Source organism: Artemia sp. Qi Xiang Cuo, chromosome 1 (genome assembly GCF_049724085.1).
Source record: "Artemia sp. Qi Xiang Cuo chromosome 1, ASM4972408v1, whole genome shotgun sequence".
Taxonomy (NCBI): Eukaryota; Metazoa; Arthropoda; class Branchiopoda; order Anostraca; family Artemiidae; genus Artemia; species Artemia sp. Qi Xiang Cuo.
Genome location: NC_142794.1, coordinates 56,167,214 through 56,185,069, shown reverse-complemented (window position 1 = coordinate 56,185,069; position 17,856 = coordinate 56,167,214). Strand labels below are relative to the sequence as shown.

The 17,856-nt window shown below is 35.1% G+C and overlaps 1 protein-coding gene across 1 annotated transcript in view; it reads left to right on the top strand.

Moving 5' to 3' along the window:
* LOC148956506 (uncharacterized) overlaps window positions 1-17,856 on the top strand; it is a 397,828-nt gene extending 379,972 nt beyond the window's left edge. Inside the window, exons 12-15 of the mRNA XM_089108420.1 lie at window positions 2,032-2,193; window positions 7,756-7,955; window positions 11,781-11,992; window positions 15,709-17,856. Of these exons, the coding sequence (XP_088964546.1) occupies window positions 2,032-2,193; window positions 7,756-7,955; window positions 11,781-11,992; window positions 15,709-15,866 (732 nt within the window). The 3' untranslated portion in view covers window positions 15,867-17,856. The remainder of the gene's footprint in view (window positions 1-2,031; window positions 2,194-7,755; window positions 7,956-11,780; window positions 11,993-15,708) is intronic.

The following is a 17,856-nucleotide window of genomic DNA, read 5'->3' as shown; positions in this document are numbered from 1 at the left end:
CCACCGCTGCCTTCGTTACATCCTCCGCATTAAGAGATAGGACAGGATTTCCAATAGTGAAGTAAGGAGTCGCTGTGGCCAATCAGAAGAGCTATCGCTTATCATTAAAAGACATCGCCTGAAGATCCTTGGATACACATTGCGCCGTCCCAAAGGCACGATATGTCGAAACGTCCTTGTCTGCGAACCAGCCCCCTCCTGGAAACGTAAACCAGGAGGACAAAAGAAGAACCTGTGGCAAAAATTCAAGGAGGACCTGGAACCGTGGGGAGGATTCAGGAGACACGGTCGGAGATGGGACAAATACTGGCTGAAGATCGCCGGAGATGCTGCAGCCGACAGGTCCAATTAGTTGTCGAAGTCATCCCAAGATCCTTTGGTGCCGGGCAGGACAGTTCATCGTCTGGTTCCCGCCGAAAGTAAAAAGTAAAGTAAAGTAAAGACCCTTACGACGCATTACACCCTCCTATACCTATTTACTCCAATGTAACGTAATTTGCACAAAATACATTTTAAACGTTTTCTCTTTTGCAATTTTAGTACATTCAAAATTGTTGCGACTTTCAAAAATGAATATCAGTATATACTAAACTGTCAGTCCCTATTTATTTGTTCTTCTGAGTAAACTTGGTTATTATTGTGAATTTTTGTTGTTATGACCAATAAAAATATATAGTTCGAAGTCAGAGTTGTTATTCAGCTAAGTGTAAATTCCGTTCTGGTTTTTAAAAGGCACAAGGGGTGTTAAGCCTAATTTTCTTTGGGGTAGTTTTTTATTTTATTTTTATTTTGCTTGGTTATTTAATGTAATTTTTGTTCATTTTGGGTTTCATTTACTTATCAATAATGATTTATGGTACTCTTTCGCTCGAAGAATTATTTGACTTTATTTCAGCTTATCTTTGGTTTAATGTGGCTCTTTACTTTTCTTTGAAAAATTTTTTGGCAGAATTTTTTTTTTTAATAGTAATCAAAGAAAAGTCATTTTAGATGAAACTAAGTCAAAATTTTAGAAAATGATGGCTTCGTGGCCGAAAAAGTATTAAAGCTTATGATGCAAAGTTTGTACTAAAGCATTTTGGGGACAAGTTTGTCCCCAAAATGTGGTGGTAATTATTGAGAATAAAGTAAAAAAACAACTTCAAAGTCTTAGAGTCGAAAGATATATTAAATTAAAGGTGAGCTGTACGCCGCTTTTTTGCGCATATTGCTAGTTTTAGCATTTAGATGAATAACAAGTTGGACATTAAAGAAAAATAAATATTAATCAAATAAAGAAAGCTGTATGTGTAGCTGTGTTGTCTTTGTCACAGGGATGAACTATAAATATTATTTGGAAAATAGAGATGAAAAGGAAATATACAATACAAAGGAGCTAATTAGTGTGTAGCAGGGGCGTACGCGGATCTGTCGCCCCACGAGATTTGTTAAGATTCTTGAATTAGGAAGGGTTCTTTCTTGAGTTTCCGGAGATTTTTGTTGGGTTATTTTTGCTATTATCATTCTCATTACATCCTGGAAGATAAAAATTGGCTTAAAGCAAAAAAAGGGGTTAGGGTAGAGGTGGTTTCTTTTCGACAGAGTCAAAAAGAAAAATTAAAAATTAGGTTTCTGAAATAATTTAGAGGAAGGAGTGTGATTAGCTGTGTCACAATTCTTGTTAGGATAAGCTGTAATAATTTAAAAATAGACCTGAAAATATTGAAAAGAACTCATACTGGATCAAATAGGAATAGAAGGGTGTATGGGTGTCTAATGGTCTTGGAAGATCAATAAAATTTAAATGATAAAAGAGATGTACAAAAAATAAATTCTTGGTTTAGAGGATTACTGCTACTACTACTACTACTACTCTTGGTTAGAGGATGGTTAATAGAGGATTTTAGGGCAGTATGTGCTGGTGTCAGGTTTCAGGACACGTTTAAAACTATGTAGGAGATCTCTGAGTAAGGCCACTCTCTACTGTCTCCCAGTGTTCACCCTTGGTTCTGCTCTTAATAACTCTTAATGTTTTTTTGTTTTTTTTTGCAGTTCTATGTAAGTCTTGAAGAACTTGAATTACGGACGTTATGGCTAAGTGTTTGGCACTCAGATATGTTTGGAAGAAATGATTTCTTAGGCGAAGTCACTATTCCATTAGCAGGACGGGTGTTCGATGATCCACAACCAAAGTGGTTCCCTCTTCAAGAAAGGGTATGTCTAACTCTGCTAATGGTGCTGATTCTTCGTCCCTACAGTTGAAGCTATTTTCACCTAAAAGGGATGAAAGTAACTTAAAATTATCTAAATGACAACGAGACGTTACTCTACTTAAAACTCTATTTTAAGCACGCATATTTCAAATCAAATCATTTTATTCTAAAACCACTTTCATAGCAATTGCCAAATTACGGTTTGCGTCATAAATACATATCATAGGTCAATGTGTCATAAAGATACATCATATTAATACATAAAAATACATAAAAATACACAAATAAACATGAATAAAGATGCTACTTTTTAGAGGGTAACATTGTACTCGTTCACGAAACTGGGAACAAACGTTCTATCGTACCGCAAATGTTTGGCTTTTATTTTTGTCAGCTTCGGGACTGGTCCCGCGACAACCGTTGTTGGTCGTTTCGGGTTAAAATCTGAGGGAAGAATATCACGGTGTTTATTATTATCAAGACATTTTTTCCGAAATTCATATTCCGCTTCAGCCTCTTTTGCCCCAGCGAAACCAACTCAAATTTAACTAACAGTTCAGAATACGGAATTTCAGGTCCACGGGAAATTATAACAAGAGCACGTTTCTGGATTCTTTCGATGCGGTTAGATTGTTCCAGAGTTAAGCCGAAATGCCACACAGGGCAGCATACTCCAAAAGCGGTCTAATAAAAGTACAATAAATTCTTAAAAGATGGGTTGGTGAAACGCGAAATTTTGTCATTAATTTTAACATTTGTAAGCTAGCGTTACCTCTCTTCACCAACTCTGTAGTGAGCGCTTCCCACTTTAGATCAGAAGTAATGGTTATTCCTAGTAATTTAGTTTTATTCCTAGTAATTTAGGTTATTCCTAGTAATTTAGTTGCCCGGATTAGGCCTCAGCCATGTTAAAGGGGAAAAGCTTGGCAAGAAACTTACTCCAGAAGAAATATTGTTTAGCCCGATGATTTACCCCACCTTTAATAAGCTTATTAGGATTGTTTCTTGTAATTTTTGGCGTGCAATAGCCAATTCCAACTATTAGATGGCGCTCAAAACGCTTCGCCTTGTGAAAGCAAAAAGGTCGTAATTGACAACCCTTTTTAAAATTGAGATACTTGCGCTATCAGCGCTATTTTTTACGAGCTTTCTAGTGGTGTAGTTCGTTTTATCGTACGGTAACTCTTAGCTAAGCAAATCAACAATTTAGATTTGTTGTAAGTGCATGATCCCCCCCCCCCTTTTTTTTTAAAGCGAAAATCGTCGTAACTGATCGGAGGATTAGCCGCGCGACTTTTGTCGTAACTGTATAGCTACCATCACAGACATCCGAGCAGAAGGAGAATAAGGAATTACTAATTTGCATTCGTATGAAGGAAAAGGCTGGCATTTGCTGAAGCACTCAGCTGTTTTGAATCTCTGAGGCTAGTAATTGACCTTCTATCTTGGCATTTTGTAAACTGAAGTTCTGAAGTATAGAGGATATTTCAGTATTTTGGCTTACAGAAGGATCTAAAAGATAGTCAGAGGGTATTCAGAGTACACCAGTAAAGAGAAAAAGGTTCAGTTGCATACTGGTGCATAATGTTTTGGGACAATTCAATAAGTTTGAGAATAACAAGACAGATTTCGCCAAAGCTGTATTTGATGATTGTTTTTTTTTTACTCGCCTTCCTGTAAAGAAATATCCCCCTTTGTCGAAACTTACCTTTATTGCATAAAAACAACAAACATAACAAAGTGTGTATATAAAGCTTGAACGAAAAGTTTGACTAAATAGCTTTTAAGTATCTGCGATATCAACTTAAAAGTCATCTAGAACTTGGAATAATTTTGATCTTTCTAGTATAAAAGGAGTTACTTGACTTCAAACATTTTTGATCTGCCCAGACAAGCTTAGGTCGGGGGACCTGTTATGACCCAAGAATAATATTGTCCTTTTGGTGAAACCTGTAAGGCAATTTAAGATTGTCATTAGAGCTTGAATTAGTTATCTACTCTATCGACTTGGAAATCATCTAGAGCTTGGAATAATTTTGATCTTTCTAGTATAAAAAGAGTTACTTGATTTGGAAGATTTTCAATCCACCCAGACCAGCCAGATTTGACTTGAGTTAGTTGATTCAGACTTGAATCAGTTGCAGTCACAGTCATAATTTGTCGTAATCGCAAATAGTCGCAGTCATAAGCATTCGTAGTCTTCAGTGGCCACAGTCATAACTAGTAACGGTCGCAAGTAGTCGTTGGTGTATTCTGATGTCAACGGGCTTCCGGGGAACACATAGAAAATGTGTACTGCGTAGTGTGGCATGAAACAGCTGCAGGTCGAGAAGCTAACAAAATAGAAAACGGTTTTTCCTCGTGGTTGACAGAATTCTGTCAACTTAGCCTGACGTTTTTGAGATTATCACTTGGTCGGATTCACGTGTGAAACGGAACCAGAATTAAATCTTAAGATTCACTATGCATGACGTACTTCGTAAGTACCTTAGACTGCTGAAAGTAACAATGAAAGACTTTGATCCATGTCATTCGAGCATGCAAGAAGTAGATACAGTTTATTGTTGTATTGAAAGATGTCTCAAGCATCTCAAGTTACGCCCACTAGGCTACTGAACTTGGTGAAGCAACTCAAAAAAGTTAACTGAAACCACCCATACATCATCACCCAAATAAACAAAGTGCCGTATTTTCAGCAAACCTCCAAGATCTATAAGTACGCTAATGTTCCATTTTTCGAAGTTAAACAACTTCAATTTACACATGGGCACTCCAAAAGAGTCGGTTACGAACTTTTGTTTTTTGAAGAATCAGTCTCCAAAATAATCATGGCTGTGGAGACTAAACTGAAAGCAAGCAACGACCTTCTTGGTTGTTTCTATGGTCGCAAAGCAGTTGGATCTCAAACCAGTCATTCTTTTTGAAAAAATCAAACGATGTACATCCGTCTACAGGTTTATGTCGGCTCTAAATGAGGAAACTACAATTATGTTTTTGTAATCATCGGTCAAGATAACAACCATCCTCGCACTGCAGCAGAGACAGCATGCCGAAAAAAAGTGGTGGCCCCCTCTTCCTCCCCCTGGAAAAGCTGAGAAGGGGCAGGGCATGGCAATTGAAATATCCGAAATTGGTTTATTATCATTTTGGATTAAAGTTCAGTTTAAATGATCAAAGTTAGGGCCGTAAGCAGGATTTTTTGGGGAGGTGTTTTACACAAGGAATTTTTTCGAGGGGGGGGGGGCTTTACACAAAAAAAAAAAATACATAAAAACTTGTTCATATCCATTTTTGTTACGCTTTTACGAGTCAGGCCAACCATTTCGGGGGGAGGAGCTCAAACCCCCTAACCCCCCCCCCTACTCCCCCCTGAATACGGCTTTGATCAAAGTAGTGCAAAAAGGTAAAAATACCTCATTTGAGCCCTGAGATAAACCTTGACTATTTAAGAGAAAACCTTGGCGAAAAATTATAATATTAAAGTGGTAAAAATAAGCGCTGTCCTGCAGTTTTGTTGTAACGAACACAGCAGCAGAAGGGACGGGCAAAACTGTCGTATTAGTTTTTCGTTTGACCTTTGACCACTTAAATTGCGCCAAACAGACCAAAATTCTACCAATAGGTCTCCCAGACTAGCGGTTTTAAACTGGTGTTTCATTCGTTTTTCTATCTACAACACATTCAGCTCCACAAAAACCGATTTTTTCAATCGCATTTTTCTCGAAATTTTAAAGATGTATAAACGCCCATTTTGCTATCACACTGTGACTTGTTGAAACCCTTTGCAAATAATTGTTTGCTTATTGTGTTTCAGAGCTCAACAAGCCGCGATTCGTCCTTTTACAGGTAGAAAGTTCTTGGAATATTTATCTATTAGTGCAAGCTAACAGTATTTTCAGTTAGTTTCGAAGTTTCTACGGTTTTACAAGTTTTTTGTTGATGTCGTTTTTTTCTGCAATAAATTTCTTTATAGGTCCAAACCGCGTTCAGTAAAGCAAAACAATTACGCTTGTTCAATAATTTATTGCAGTTAATTGGAATAAGCTATGTTGAGCGCGGGCTTGATTTGACTGACTGTTTAAAGATTGGATTCCTCAAAGCCATACTGGATACGGTCTTCTTACTTGGGCAATAATGATCTTGGCGTTTATTGATGCTTCCTCCCCTGCGAAACTAAACAAAGTTCATATTGCCCTCGTAGTTCTGGAGTAAATACACTAATTACTCACTCTTAATAAAAATTATCGCTTATAGTGTTTTTTTTTTACCGTCGTTAACGCTATCTGTAATGAACATGTACATAGATCTTATAAAATTCACACAGAAAGCCAATAGCGTAGAGATATTAAATGTATGCAAGTACTTCTATTATTTTTGTTAAAACCTCGTAAAAATAAAAATTCTGTTTCTGTGCTTTCTATTTTCAGTGCTTTAACTCAGTATAATGCAGAGGCTATGGCTCAGTGTAGTCTGCATCTTTTCTTACTCTGTCTTTTCTCTTTCTCTCTATCCATGTCTCTGATTTCCCTGTTTTCTTCGTATAACTGGTCAAAAAAGGAAAGCCACCGAATAGACAGGGCGAAAGAAAGAGAGCGAGAGTAAATGAGAAAAGACATGAAGCAAGAAATAAAATGCCAAGTTCAACTTGATACTGTGCTTAAGATTGAACATTTGTTTACAGATCAAATTAGCAGTGTATGTATGAATCAGCTTAACCACTCTGAAATAGTTCTAAGACTCTAGACTAAGCATAATTAAAGTAAAAATTATTTATAGCTGTTTCGTGTTGTCTCTATTTATCCTATTCAACAATATTTTATTTTGTTGTGCATGATCTAAGTGCTTTAACTTTGGTTTCGCAATTGCTTTAGCCTTACACCAATGATTTTGTTGTTTCCGTTATTTACGCTGAAATATCATGTACTCGCAAGCCTATTAGCTTCCCTTAAATAGTTTCTAAGAGGGCACTGGCCATACATGACAAAATGGAAAATTGGTAGTAAAACGAGATGTTTGTAATCAGTGAAAAGAAGAAGGGAAGTACAAATATTTTCCATATCTCTGCTCGGCCGTCCTTAGTGTAGACGAACCTTAAGGGCAACAGACGGACCTTAAGAGCAAAAAAAGTTGAGAATCATCTTCTCACTTGAACGGTAAAAAGGTCACTAAACAAAAAAAACACAAAAAAAACGGTAAATCAAACATTTGAAAATTATTTTTGTAAGGTTTTTTAAAAGCTAAATTATTTACAGGACTTGAAACTATGCTTATTTAATATAGATATTGCTCAAGGCTATATAGTCTTTTCTTTCATCTATACAAGCTTGTTGGAGCGAGGGCGTGGTTCAATTTTTAGCCTTTCTTTGGTCACCAATCAAACATATTATTACAATTTACAGAATACCAAGTTTTTCTGTTGTATTTAGGACACATTTTGTAAACACACGAGTTCTCTAAAATGGGAAGCTTCAGCTCCGTAGAGGAAGCAAAAACTGTTTCGATTTATTTTGTAATGTGTTGTATTTTAATAAAAAATATTAAAATTATAATAAATGTTTTATAGAGCGATGCATTAGATGATTCTGCCTCAATCCTGACATCTCGTGGCGACCTGATAATCGCACTGAAATATGTCACCGTCGAGAATCTTCAAGGGAGTCGACGCGGGAAAAAATCCCGGGGAGCATTGCAAGTTCTCGTTCGAGAAGCTAGGAACTTGATGCCTCTTCGATTAACCGGCATCGCTGACCCTCTTTGTAAAGCGTAAGTTATACAATTCGTTATTGATTACCATTCATTTCTTCTGGTGTAAATTTGATGCTTCAACTAAGGTTTCCTTAGGTGGCGAGTCGGATCTTTGGCCATTCTTTTTTTGGGGGGGAGTGGGGTGCTAAAATATTGTGAGAAGGTCTGAATTGTCCGTTTACGCGTGGTCCTGTTTCAGAGGTTGAAATTTCGTTCGTCAATGCTATAATTCAGAAACAAATATATGGAGGTATTGTTGAACTAAGCATGGGATGTCATGTTGACCACAAATAAGGGCCTTTTCATGGATCATAACATGATTAGAGCTGTAGCTCTAACATAGTAAAGACCGAACCTCAGCCCATTGTAGCCGGAAGTTAAGGAACTTGTTTTCAAAGAAATTGTTTATTGTGAACAGCCGCTGTGCAAAAAGTGGGGTAGCAAAGTAGCAATGCTACTTGGCAGTTTTCAAATTTGTTGGCAGATTTTGTCGGAAAATATCATTTTTACACATAAAGATAATTTTTGCTCAAAGAAAAGCTGTCTAAACACACAGTTGTGCTCTGCCATGCAAAAAGTGGGGCAGCAGAGTAGCAATACTACTTGGCAGTTCTCTAAAACTCCCTTTTCGTTCAGGGTTGCCACACCTAGTGATTTACCACTAGCGACAATCCACCCCTAGTAACTATCACTTTCACTTAACTTTACATAATTTTTTCACTACTTTCCATAGTTTTTGTCTCCATTATTTACTAGACATCAAAAACCAGACATAGGTCATTGAATTGCTGACCTTTCTTCCTATGCTAGTAAAAGTGTAATGTTATAAGACTACACCATTTCATCAAAGATTGAGATTGAGACTCGTAGTAAAGAATTTCATTTGAACACGTTTATGTTCTATGTAATTCTGAGCATCGATGCAAAGAGGGCTATTTTAGACAGCTGGACCGTGAGTTTGAATTTTTTTGTTTTTTTTTACTATTCTGTTTAATTTTCAAAGGTCTGAAAATATAAGAGAATTAGATTGAAAAATTATTCTAAAATGAAAAAGGAAAATACTGGTACCTATGCAAGGAAAGAGGAGGGGATTTCATGATAAATTTGGAGATATTTTCATCATCGACCCATAAATTAGATGAAAATACCACTCGAAATTTTTTTATGCTCTTTCAAAATATAACCATTGTTTTACTCAGAAATTAAATGGACCTTTTAAGATGATACCTTTTTCTCTTATTTTATAGTTTGTCTTATTTTCTTTTACTCTACGTTTTGGGCATAATATATTAATCTTAAATATACATTAATTGAATGCGTGATAGATTAAAGGTTACTTATGTTTTATACCGCCAACACTCAAGTTTATGCTGTGTAAAACTCGAGAACAAACTGGTTTTATCTGTCTGTATTAAGAAATAATTATCTTACGCTAAGGGGAAAACAAGTGGCGGGTTACAGAATACATTGGAATTATTTAATTTGGGACATATATTTGCACATTAATTAGCAGTGGGGGTTAGGTTAGTTTTAGTCAGGTTACCACCCCCCCCCCGCTAATGTGCAAATATATAGCCCAAATTTGTTTCTTAAGTATTATATTTTTAACATGGGATTTTTCATTAAGATTAACCTAACTTGACTTCTTCAGTGTTGGCAGTATAAAACATAAGTAGCGATTAAAGTAATTGATCTTTTCGCCAGGAATCTTCCCCGTTTAAAAATTTTTTGAATTTTGCTTCCTTTGGTATGTAAAAATTGAGTACGTTTCTTTTTTCCTTGATAATTTTATTTTGCATATAACCTGTTATCTTCAAATATATTTTCCTCCTCCTCCTCCCTTCACCATTGCTATTCTGGTGCCCTTCCCCCTACAATTTTTTGGTGGGCGTCCATGCTTGATTGAGTGGTTCAACTGCGGTCTAGGATCTTTTTACAGTCTAGGAAAGCTGTTCTGAGAGTGAATGTAATTTTTACGGAATAGACATTCTGCTCGAATTTAGGGCACTAGATTTTTTTTCAAACACCTAGGCCTACCTTCACAACTTTTAATGCTTGAGCAATTATTAATCTTCTATGAAGGCTAATCCTGAGATAAAAACAATAGACTTAAAAAAAAAATTTGGTAGAATTAGATTTGCCCTTCAAAGTTTGCCTGAATATAATATTCTTACCATAAAAATTATGGCCCCTCCCCTCTCTTCCTCTTAATAAGACAGAATTAAGCTATAAATTTTATTGAAATTCAGGGAATAGTTGATTAATATGGAAGCGACCCCAAAACGATCAATAAAAAAGTGTATATTTTAGCCGAAAGTAAAAACTCGGTTGTTATTTCCAGATTGTTTTCTTGTAAAGTTTTATATTATTTTCAGATTATTAAAAAAAACAAAAAACGGTTGGTCTTTATTTCTGACTTTGCTACCTGACATCTTTGTTTGAAGATTGACCAAGCAGTTTGTGGTAATGAACTATAAGTAACTCGACTCAACAGGAACAAAAACTCTAAAAAAGAGCAACTACCTTTTTTATTGCGCTTTTTGAAAAAAGCGCAATATCCTTGAAAATTTCATTAGACTGAAATCAAAAGTGAATCATTGGAATACTCGTGGCCGAAGACCCTAAACCAAAGATTTACTATCCTCCGCATTGAAACCAAAGAAAATCACATTTTACCCTAACCAGCATGTTCCCCTTTCTACGGTTTTTCCCATGGGTCATTGTACAGAATGCTAGTTTTAGGAGGACGATCTTATTTCTTTTTATTACTTGAAAACGTACAGTTTATTTTAATTTATTCACCAGCTCATTTCAGTGCCAGTCCTTCGATTTTGCGTGCTGGACTATAACTCTTACAATCGGTTCTAAAAGTTAATTTAAATTGTTGGTTGTGTAATGTATCGGTTAATGGTTGTCTAGTTTAAGTTGTGAAACTTGATTTTATTAATTGGTTTTTGCAATATGGTATTATGGATTTGGCATACCGGGGTAGCCTCATCTGTCATTCTTACTCTGAGTTGTTTCATTCCTCGTTTTACTTTTTTTTTTTTTTTTTGTATATGATAAAGTTTATTGAATAATAGGTAGCGTTCTCTATGGGCTTAGCTCTCTATTGGCTCTGTTAGATATTTCCTTTTTTTTTTTTTTTTTTTTTTTTTTTTTTTATGTGTGTCAAATTAATAAAACACTAGCGTGTCGAGAATATTATCTGTTCTCAGTAAATACAACATAAAGGTTAATCGATGCAAATGAAGCGTTGGTACTCAAAACTGATAGTAACCCCTTTCTTATATGGGAGGAGAAAAAAAAAATTGAAATTGAATTTGTATTTTTCAAATGCAAGAAAAGAGCAAAATTGAAAATTAAAATGCCAAATTTACCCTCAATTGCAAGGGGAATGTTGTCCCCTCATCTGCCATTACTTCTGACGTTCAAGTACTTTATCGCACTTTAATGAAAACTTACTACAGCTCAATAGTTGTCCGATAGGTAACTACAAATGTTTTATCGATTTTCAAAGTTTTGATGTATTTTCGTGTTCTCAATGAAGATCGAAAAATTGCGTAATTGAGTTAAGGTCTTAATTCTCTTATAAGCGTCATTCAAATCATGCACATGTTAGGAAAATGTCATTAGTAAAAATAATTGAGACGAGGCCTCATAGCCTCACTGGCCAATAGGAATGTGTAAATATTACTTAGTCTAGTGAAAAGTAACATTAGACGAGAAGATTTCCGAAAAAATTGCATTGATAAGCGAGTATATAAAAAAAGAAAAAAATGTTTTAGTGTAATACAAAGAAAAGTACTGAATAATAAAATCTAAATCCTTTTATTTATGCAGGAGTTTATTACCCGAGCGAGGTAAAAGTGCAAAGCAGAAAACCAATGTCTGTCGGCGCACTTTAAATCCATGCTGGAACCATACGTTTGTTTTTGATGATGTTACTTCGACTGAACTGGAAACACGCACCTTGGAAATCACTGTCTGGGATCATGAAAGAGTTGCAAGCAACGAATTCATGGGTGGGATCCGATTAGGCTGTGAAGGCACAGGTGAGCTTCCTTCGTTTTTTTCTTTTTTTGTAACCTCCGTGGTGCCCTGTTTTACTTGGTGATATGCTGCTAATCTTGACAGTCATAACTCAAGATAATTGCAAGTTGTATAAATAATTAGCCCATAAAGCAGATGCAAAATTTCTAGAGATGATATTCTCGTCTCAAGAGAACTCCATTCCTATCACCAGAACAGGTTCTGCTATGACGGAAACTGCTTTCTTTGAATTTTTTTTCGTATTTACCATACTTAACATTTTTACCTAAATATTGTCCTACCGTGAACTGATTCAGTTTACGCTCCTTTTATTTTAATTAAGCACCTTTCATTCAAGGATCGCAAAGTTATTAAAGGTTACTTGGACATAAAATATAAAAGAACTTTTAGGCAGAAAAAGACCCATACTCGGTTTACATATTCGCTTTACAAAATTATAATATTTTTTTTATAAGAATTAAGAAATATTCTTCCAATTCCAAAGTTATTTGCAGAAAGTTTCAAGCTTCTATCTTGAAAAGTTTAGCTGTAAAACGGATGGAAGGTATTACAGAACAACAGATCGGCATTTAATTTTTATATACAGACATGTTAGTAAAAGAGTAGGCTTCCTTTGTTATTTATTCACCTAAAAACTTGCTTTTTTTTTGCCTCTCTCCACTCACCAGCTCGAACATTGCCAATGGCGGGCTCGAGCCTCCTGGCCTTCGAAATACAGCCTGGTTTCAAGGCTCTGGCTTTTTAGTTTATATTCTTTGGATTTTATTTTTCGCTGTTTTACAATTATTCTGTGTAATTTTGGTGTTTCTAGCTTGATTATTTTAGTTGCAAATTTAACAAAAGTAAGACTAATCAACTAACAAACCTAATGATGTTTGATTTTATGTTTGTATCAAACAGGTCGTGGTAACGAACTGTAACTAAGGAGCGACCCGGCTCAATGGTTACCGAAACTCTAAAACACGGAATTTTGATACCAATAGATACATCAAAAGAATCAGATTGTAATGCTGATTTCAAATATATAAGTTTCATCAAGTTTACTCCTACTTATCAAAAGTTACGCGCCTGAGAAAATTTGGCTGATTTTAGAAGAAAGGGTGAAAGACCCCCTAAAAGTTATAGGACCTTAATGAAAATCACAACATAATATTCAGCGTATAAGAGAACCCTACTGTAGTGGTTTCAAGCTCCTATCTACAAAAATGTGGAAGTTTGCATTTTTTGCCAGAAGAAAGATCACGGATGCGTGTTTTTTTTTTGTTTTGTTTTTTTTTTCCAGGGGTGATCGTATCGACCCAGTGATCCTAGAATATCGTGGGAGGACTCACTGGAACGGATGTTAAACTTTCTAGTGCCCCATTTAAGTGACCAAAAAAAATAGAGGGCAACTAGGCCCCCTCCCATGCCCATTTTTTTTTCCCAAAGTCACCCGATCAAAATTTTGAGATAGTCATTTAGTTCAGCATGGTCGAAAATATGATAACTATGTCTTTTAGTATGACTTAATCCCCCGAAGTCCCCTGGGGGAGGGCTGAAAGTTATGAACTTTACCCAAAGTTAACATATAGTATTGGTTATTGGGAAGTATACAGACGTTTTCAGGGGGGATTTTTTCTGGTAGGTGCGGGGGGGGTCGGGAGTTATATGTGAGGATCTTTCCAATGGGTGAAGGGACATGGCTATGAAGGGGGCGCCGGATTTCCCAACATTATTAAAGAAAAAGATCAGAAATTAAATATAAAAAAAAAACAAGTTTTTCAACTAAAAGTAAGGAGCAACATCAAAAATTAAAACGAACCGAAAATATTAAGTATATGATTGGGTTCACCCCCTAGTCAATACCTCGCTCTTTAAGACAAAGATTTTTTTAGTACTTCCATAGAGCTTTTTATTCTAATTAACGGCCTTTGTGATTAAGTAGTCATTTTTAAAGAATTGGATCAAATTTTGAAATTTAGCTTTAAAAGCACGGTATTGACTAGGAGGCGAACCCCCTAATATGCGTATTAAAAATCTATGAAACTAGAAGTTCGTTACGTTAGTTAATTCGTAAGTTACGTATATTTATTACTAATAAAAACGTTCGTAAATAAAATTAAACAAGTTTCAAGAAAGCCATTTAACCAAATAAAAATAAAATTAGTATGCAAATTTTGTCTTAATTATTCCTGTACGGTGTGCCAAAATCAATACCTGCATTAAGTCAAAAACGTTCAAAAATTAAATAAAAAAAACTAGTTTTTTTAACTGAAAGTAAGGAACGACGTTAAAACTTAAAACGAAAAGAATTATTCCGTATATGAAAGGGGATGTCCCATCCTCAATCCCTCGCGCTTTACGCTAAAGTTTGACTTTCTCACAACTATATTTTTTTTAAACAACAAAAAAACTTTAGCGTAAAGAGCGAGGCGTTGAGGAGGGGACAGCCCCTTCCATAGACGGAATAATTTCTGTTCGTTTTAAGTTTTAACGTCGTTCCTTATTTTCAGTTAAAAAAAAACTTGTTTTTTTATTTAATATTATCAAAAGATCGGGCGAAATGAGTATTTAGCCAGCTACAACAATAATTGAATAATGAATAATCATTTAAATTAATTAATAAGTTGTACACCTTTCACATATCTTCGCTATTGCAGGGTACAAGTTCGTTTCTCCACCCTTATAGACTGGTGACAGTTGGATTTATTAATTTTGTGTGATATCTGAATCTGAAGCATTAGCAGATATTTTCCTGTTTTTCTGCAAAACTTTTGAAGGGTGCCAAAGTTGCATCTCTTCTTTCGAGCCATCTATTTCTTTACTCTTCAATAAGAGATTGTTGGGGTGGAGTGCCTAGCTTGCTATAGTATTTGATTAATTGACCGAAGCATACAAAATAAATTACCGCACAGAAATATAAACAAATGGAAACCATGACATGGGCGCCCATATGGGGGGGGCAGGGGGGCTACCGCCCCCCCCCTGGCTGAATGATGATGCATTATTTTTATATTTTTGTTCTGATTTTTATATTATATAGCATTAAAAGTGCCAATTAGATTAGGTTTGCCCCCCCCCCCTGGAATTCAGCTTATGGGCGCCCATGAACCATGATGCCATAGAAATCGTTTTTTGGTTGGGTGATTCTATTTTGAATTCTAATATTTTTATTTTTTTATATGCAGCCTTTGAAAGAGAGATCAGGAATGCCTGGAGGCGTAAGTAAATATATTCTGTTTTCAATTTACGGTATATTAGATTCCTACTGTAATAACAGTATTATGGCTGACTTTTAAATGCTCAACAATTTGTATTTTCTGATGCTTCGAAGTACCCAGAGAATAGCCGACGAAACTCAGATCCTCAGGATAAGTTCTTGGTGGAATTAAAAATGCAGTATATGCTAATATTTTAGAATATTAGTTAAACGTCCGAATACAGCACCTTACTTTGTAATAGCAATTTTAGTATCCTTTGAGATATGGGCATTTCGTATTCATTTTATATGGTGACAACGTCAAATTTAGTCATCCCGAGCAGTGAGAATGGTGCATCCTTTGACAGGATGAGACTTCTATGATTTGTTCTATAATTCCCTAAGTTTCGAGTAATTTCTGCCAATTTTTGCACTCTTCTGCAGAAGTACTTGCTAACATTGTGGAAAGTCGAAAAATCAGTTCTATATTTTTGACCCCGGGATCCTACTTCAAAGTTTGATAGTATAATTTTTTTCTAGGAATGCACAATGGAAAACCAGACGGATGGGCAGACTCAGTTGGTCCGGAAGTGAGCTTGTGGCAAGATGTGTTGGAGAGACCAGGAATGTGGTGCGAAGGAACTGTTCCTTTGCGATCATCCCTCGGAAAATCTTTAGTGTCGCCGGAAAATCAATAATATTTTGAACTGCCATCTTACGCAGCTAGTCTTAAAAAACATCAGAAGAAGGTTCTTAGATCTTATTTCTGTTGATTGCATGGTACTGTTTTAGGAATTTGAGATGCTGCTGACATGTTCAATTATGGAAACTCAATACGCTCAGCCGGCAAATACGATTTAAATCTTAAAAAAAAAAAATCCATTCGCAGGCGTTTCTTTAAAAAAGAAAGACAATTATACTATAGACTTGCTAAAACAAAGTAATTAAAAAAAAAAAAAATCTAATTTTCAATATGAATTGTTGTGACTTTCGATTTTCTATGGAAAATGTAAACCCATCAAAATCTTCATTTATTTCTAGACCTATGTTAGACAGTATCTGACACCTTGCTTTGGGTAAATCACGAAAGAGAATAATTAGTTCGACTTTCTCGACGCTTTTTGTAACAAAATCAGGTTTTTTAAGAACTTATTTTGAAATAAGTATTCATTTCCTAAAAAACTCTCTGATTTTTATTTGCGATATATGCAGCTTATCTCTATTATAAAGAGAATAATATGAAATAAGCTGTAAGCTTCTTTAGTACTGACGGCTTCTGTGGCCGTGTATGGTGTCCACTGAAATTTGCCGTTAGTCTAACCAACGCTCTAGATGAAACCAAGTTCATCATCTCTAGGTGGAGTGAAAAGCTTCCGCTTCCTTTTGTAGATTTTTGTAAAAAAAAAGCTTTTTTTTTGAACTTTTAAGACAGCTTATTATTCTAATTAAACGACCATTGTGTTTCAGGAGTCATTCTTAAATAATTGGAACAAAAAGTCAAACTTTAGCGTAAATTGCTATTACTACTAAGGCAACCCCCTCCTATACGTAATAATTTCTGTTCGTTTTTATTTTTAATGTCACACTTTACTTTCAGCTGAAAAAACTTGTTTTCTTATGTAATCATAAACAGAAGGTCAATCGATTTGAATTGGAAATTCAACTAGTGATGGCTTTTATCCCAATTATATGGTGTAAAGGTCAAATTCTATACTTAGGGGCTCATTGTTCTGATTTCGAATAGCTCTATCACCCTTCGCATCTAAGTGAATAAGTAAGGCTGAGAGATCGCTTGATGTTTCCTTTTCGAATAAATAATAAATATAGAATAATTGGCATTGTCGTAAAGATAATAAATTGTCCAGTAGTAGCAGCAACTCAAAAGAGTAGTCAAGGTGCTTCTTCAAAATATCGCTGATCACAATTCTAAAAAATGTGATCAACCCCTTCTACGTGCATCTTTTTAAGCTATCATCAATCGAGAAGGAGGATATTATATCTGATAACTCAACCACAGAACGATTAATTAGGCTACTTTTATGTCCCTGCTGTTATTTTTGTAAATGTTTGCACAAGTGTAAATAGTAAGTTTCCAAATTTTATTAATTTTCCGCTTATTTACATTAATCGAAGTACAAAACAACCCACTCTTGAAAATGTCGTTCATTCAAGCGATAGATTTTGTTGTTGAAATTTTCCGTATGTAGTTTCCAGCCGGTTTCTAATTACAAAAAAATGTAACGATAATTTTGAGTTTGGTTTGAAATTAAATTTTTAGCAAAGAGGTGTTTTTAGAACTTGTAAAATTCAAATTTTTTGTAAAAAATATTTTAGAGTAATTATATTAAGTCGGAGTTGGTATTAACTTTTATTTTCGGAACTAAGTAGAAAATTAACGTTAACTAGTCGTAAACTTTAATGATTTATTCTTCATTTTCTAAAATATTGTCAGTTGGCATACTTTATTGGCCTGTTTTGAAAAATATTATTATTATAGCATCACCGTCCACGTCTTGTAATCGTGCCGATAATATACTTGTTATATATATATATATGTATATACATATATATATATATATATATACATTATATGCCTGATTCTTTGTCATCATGTTTATTGTATAATGAGGTCTTTTCCTGTTATTCATATTGTACAGATTTTCTAACAAAGCCTTTTGTTTTAATAAA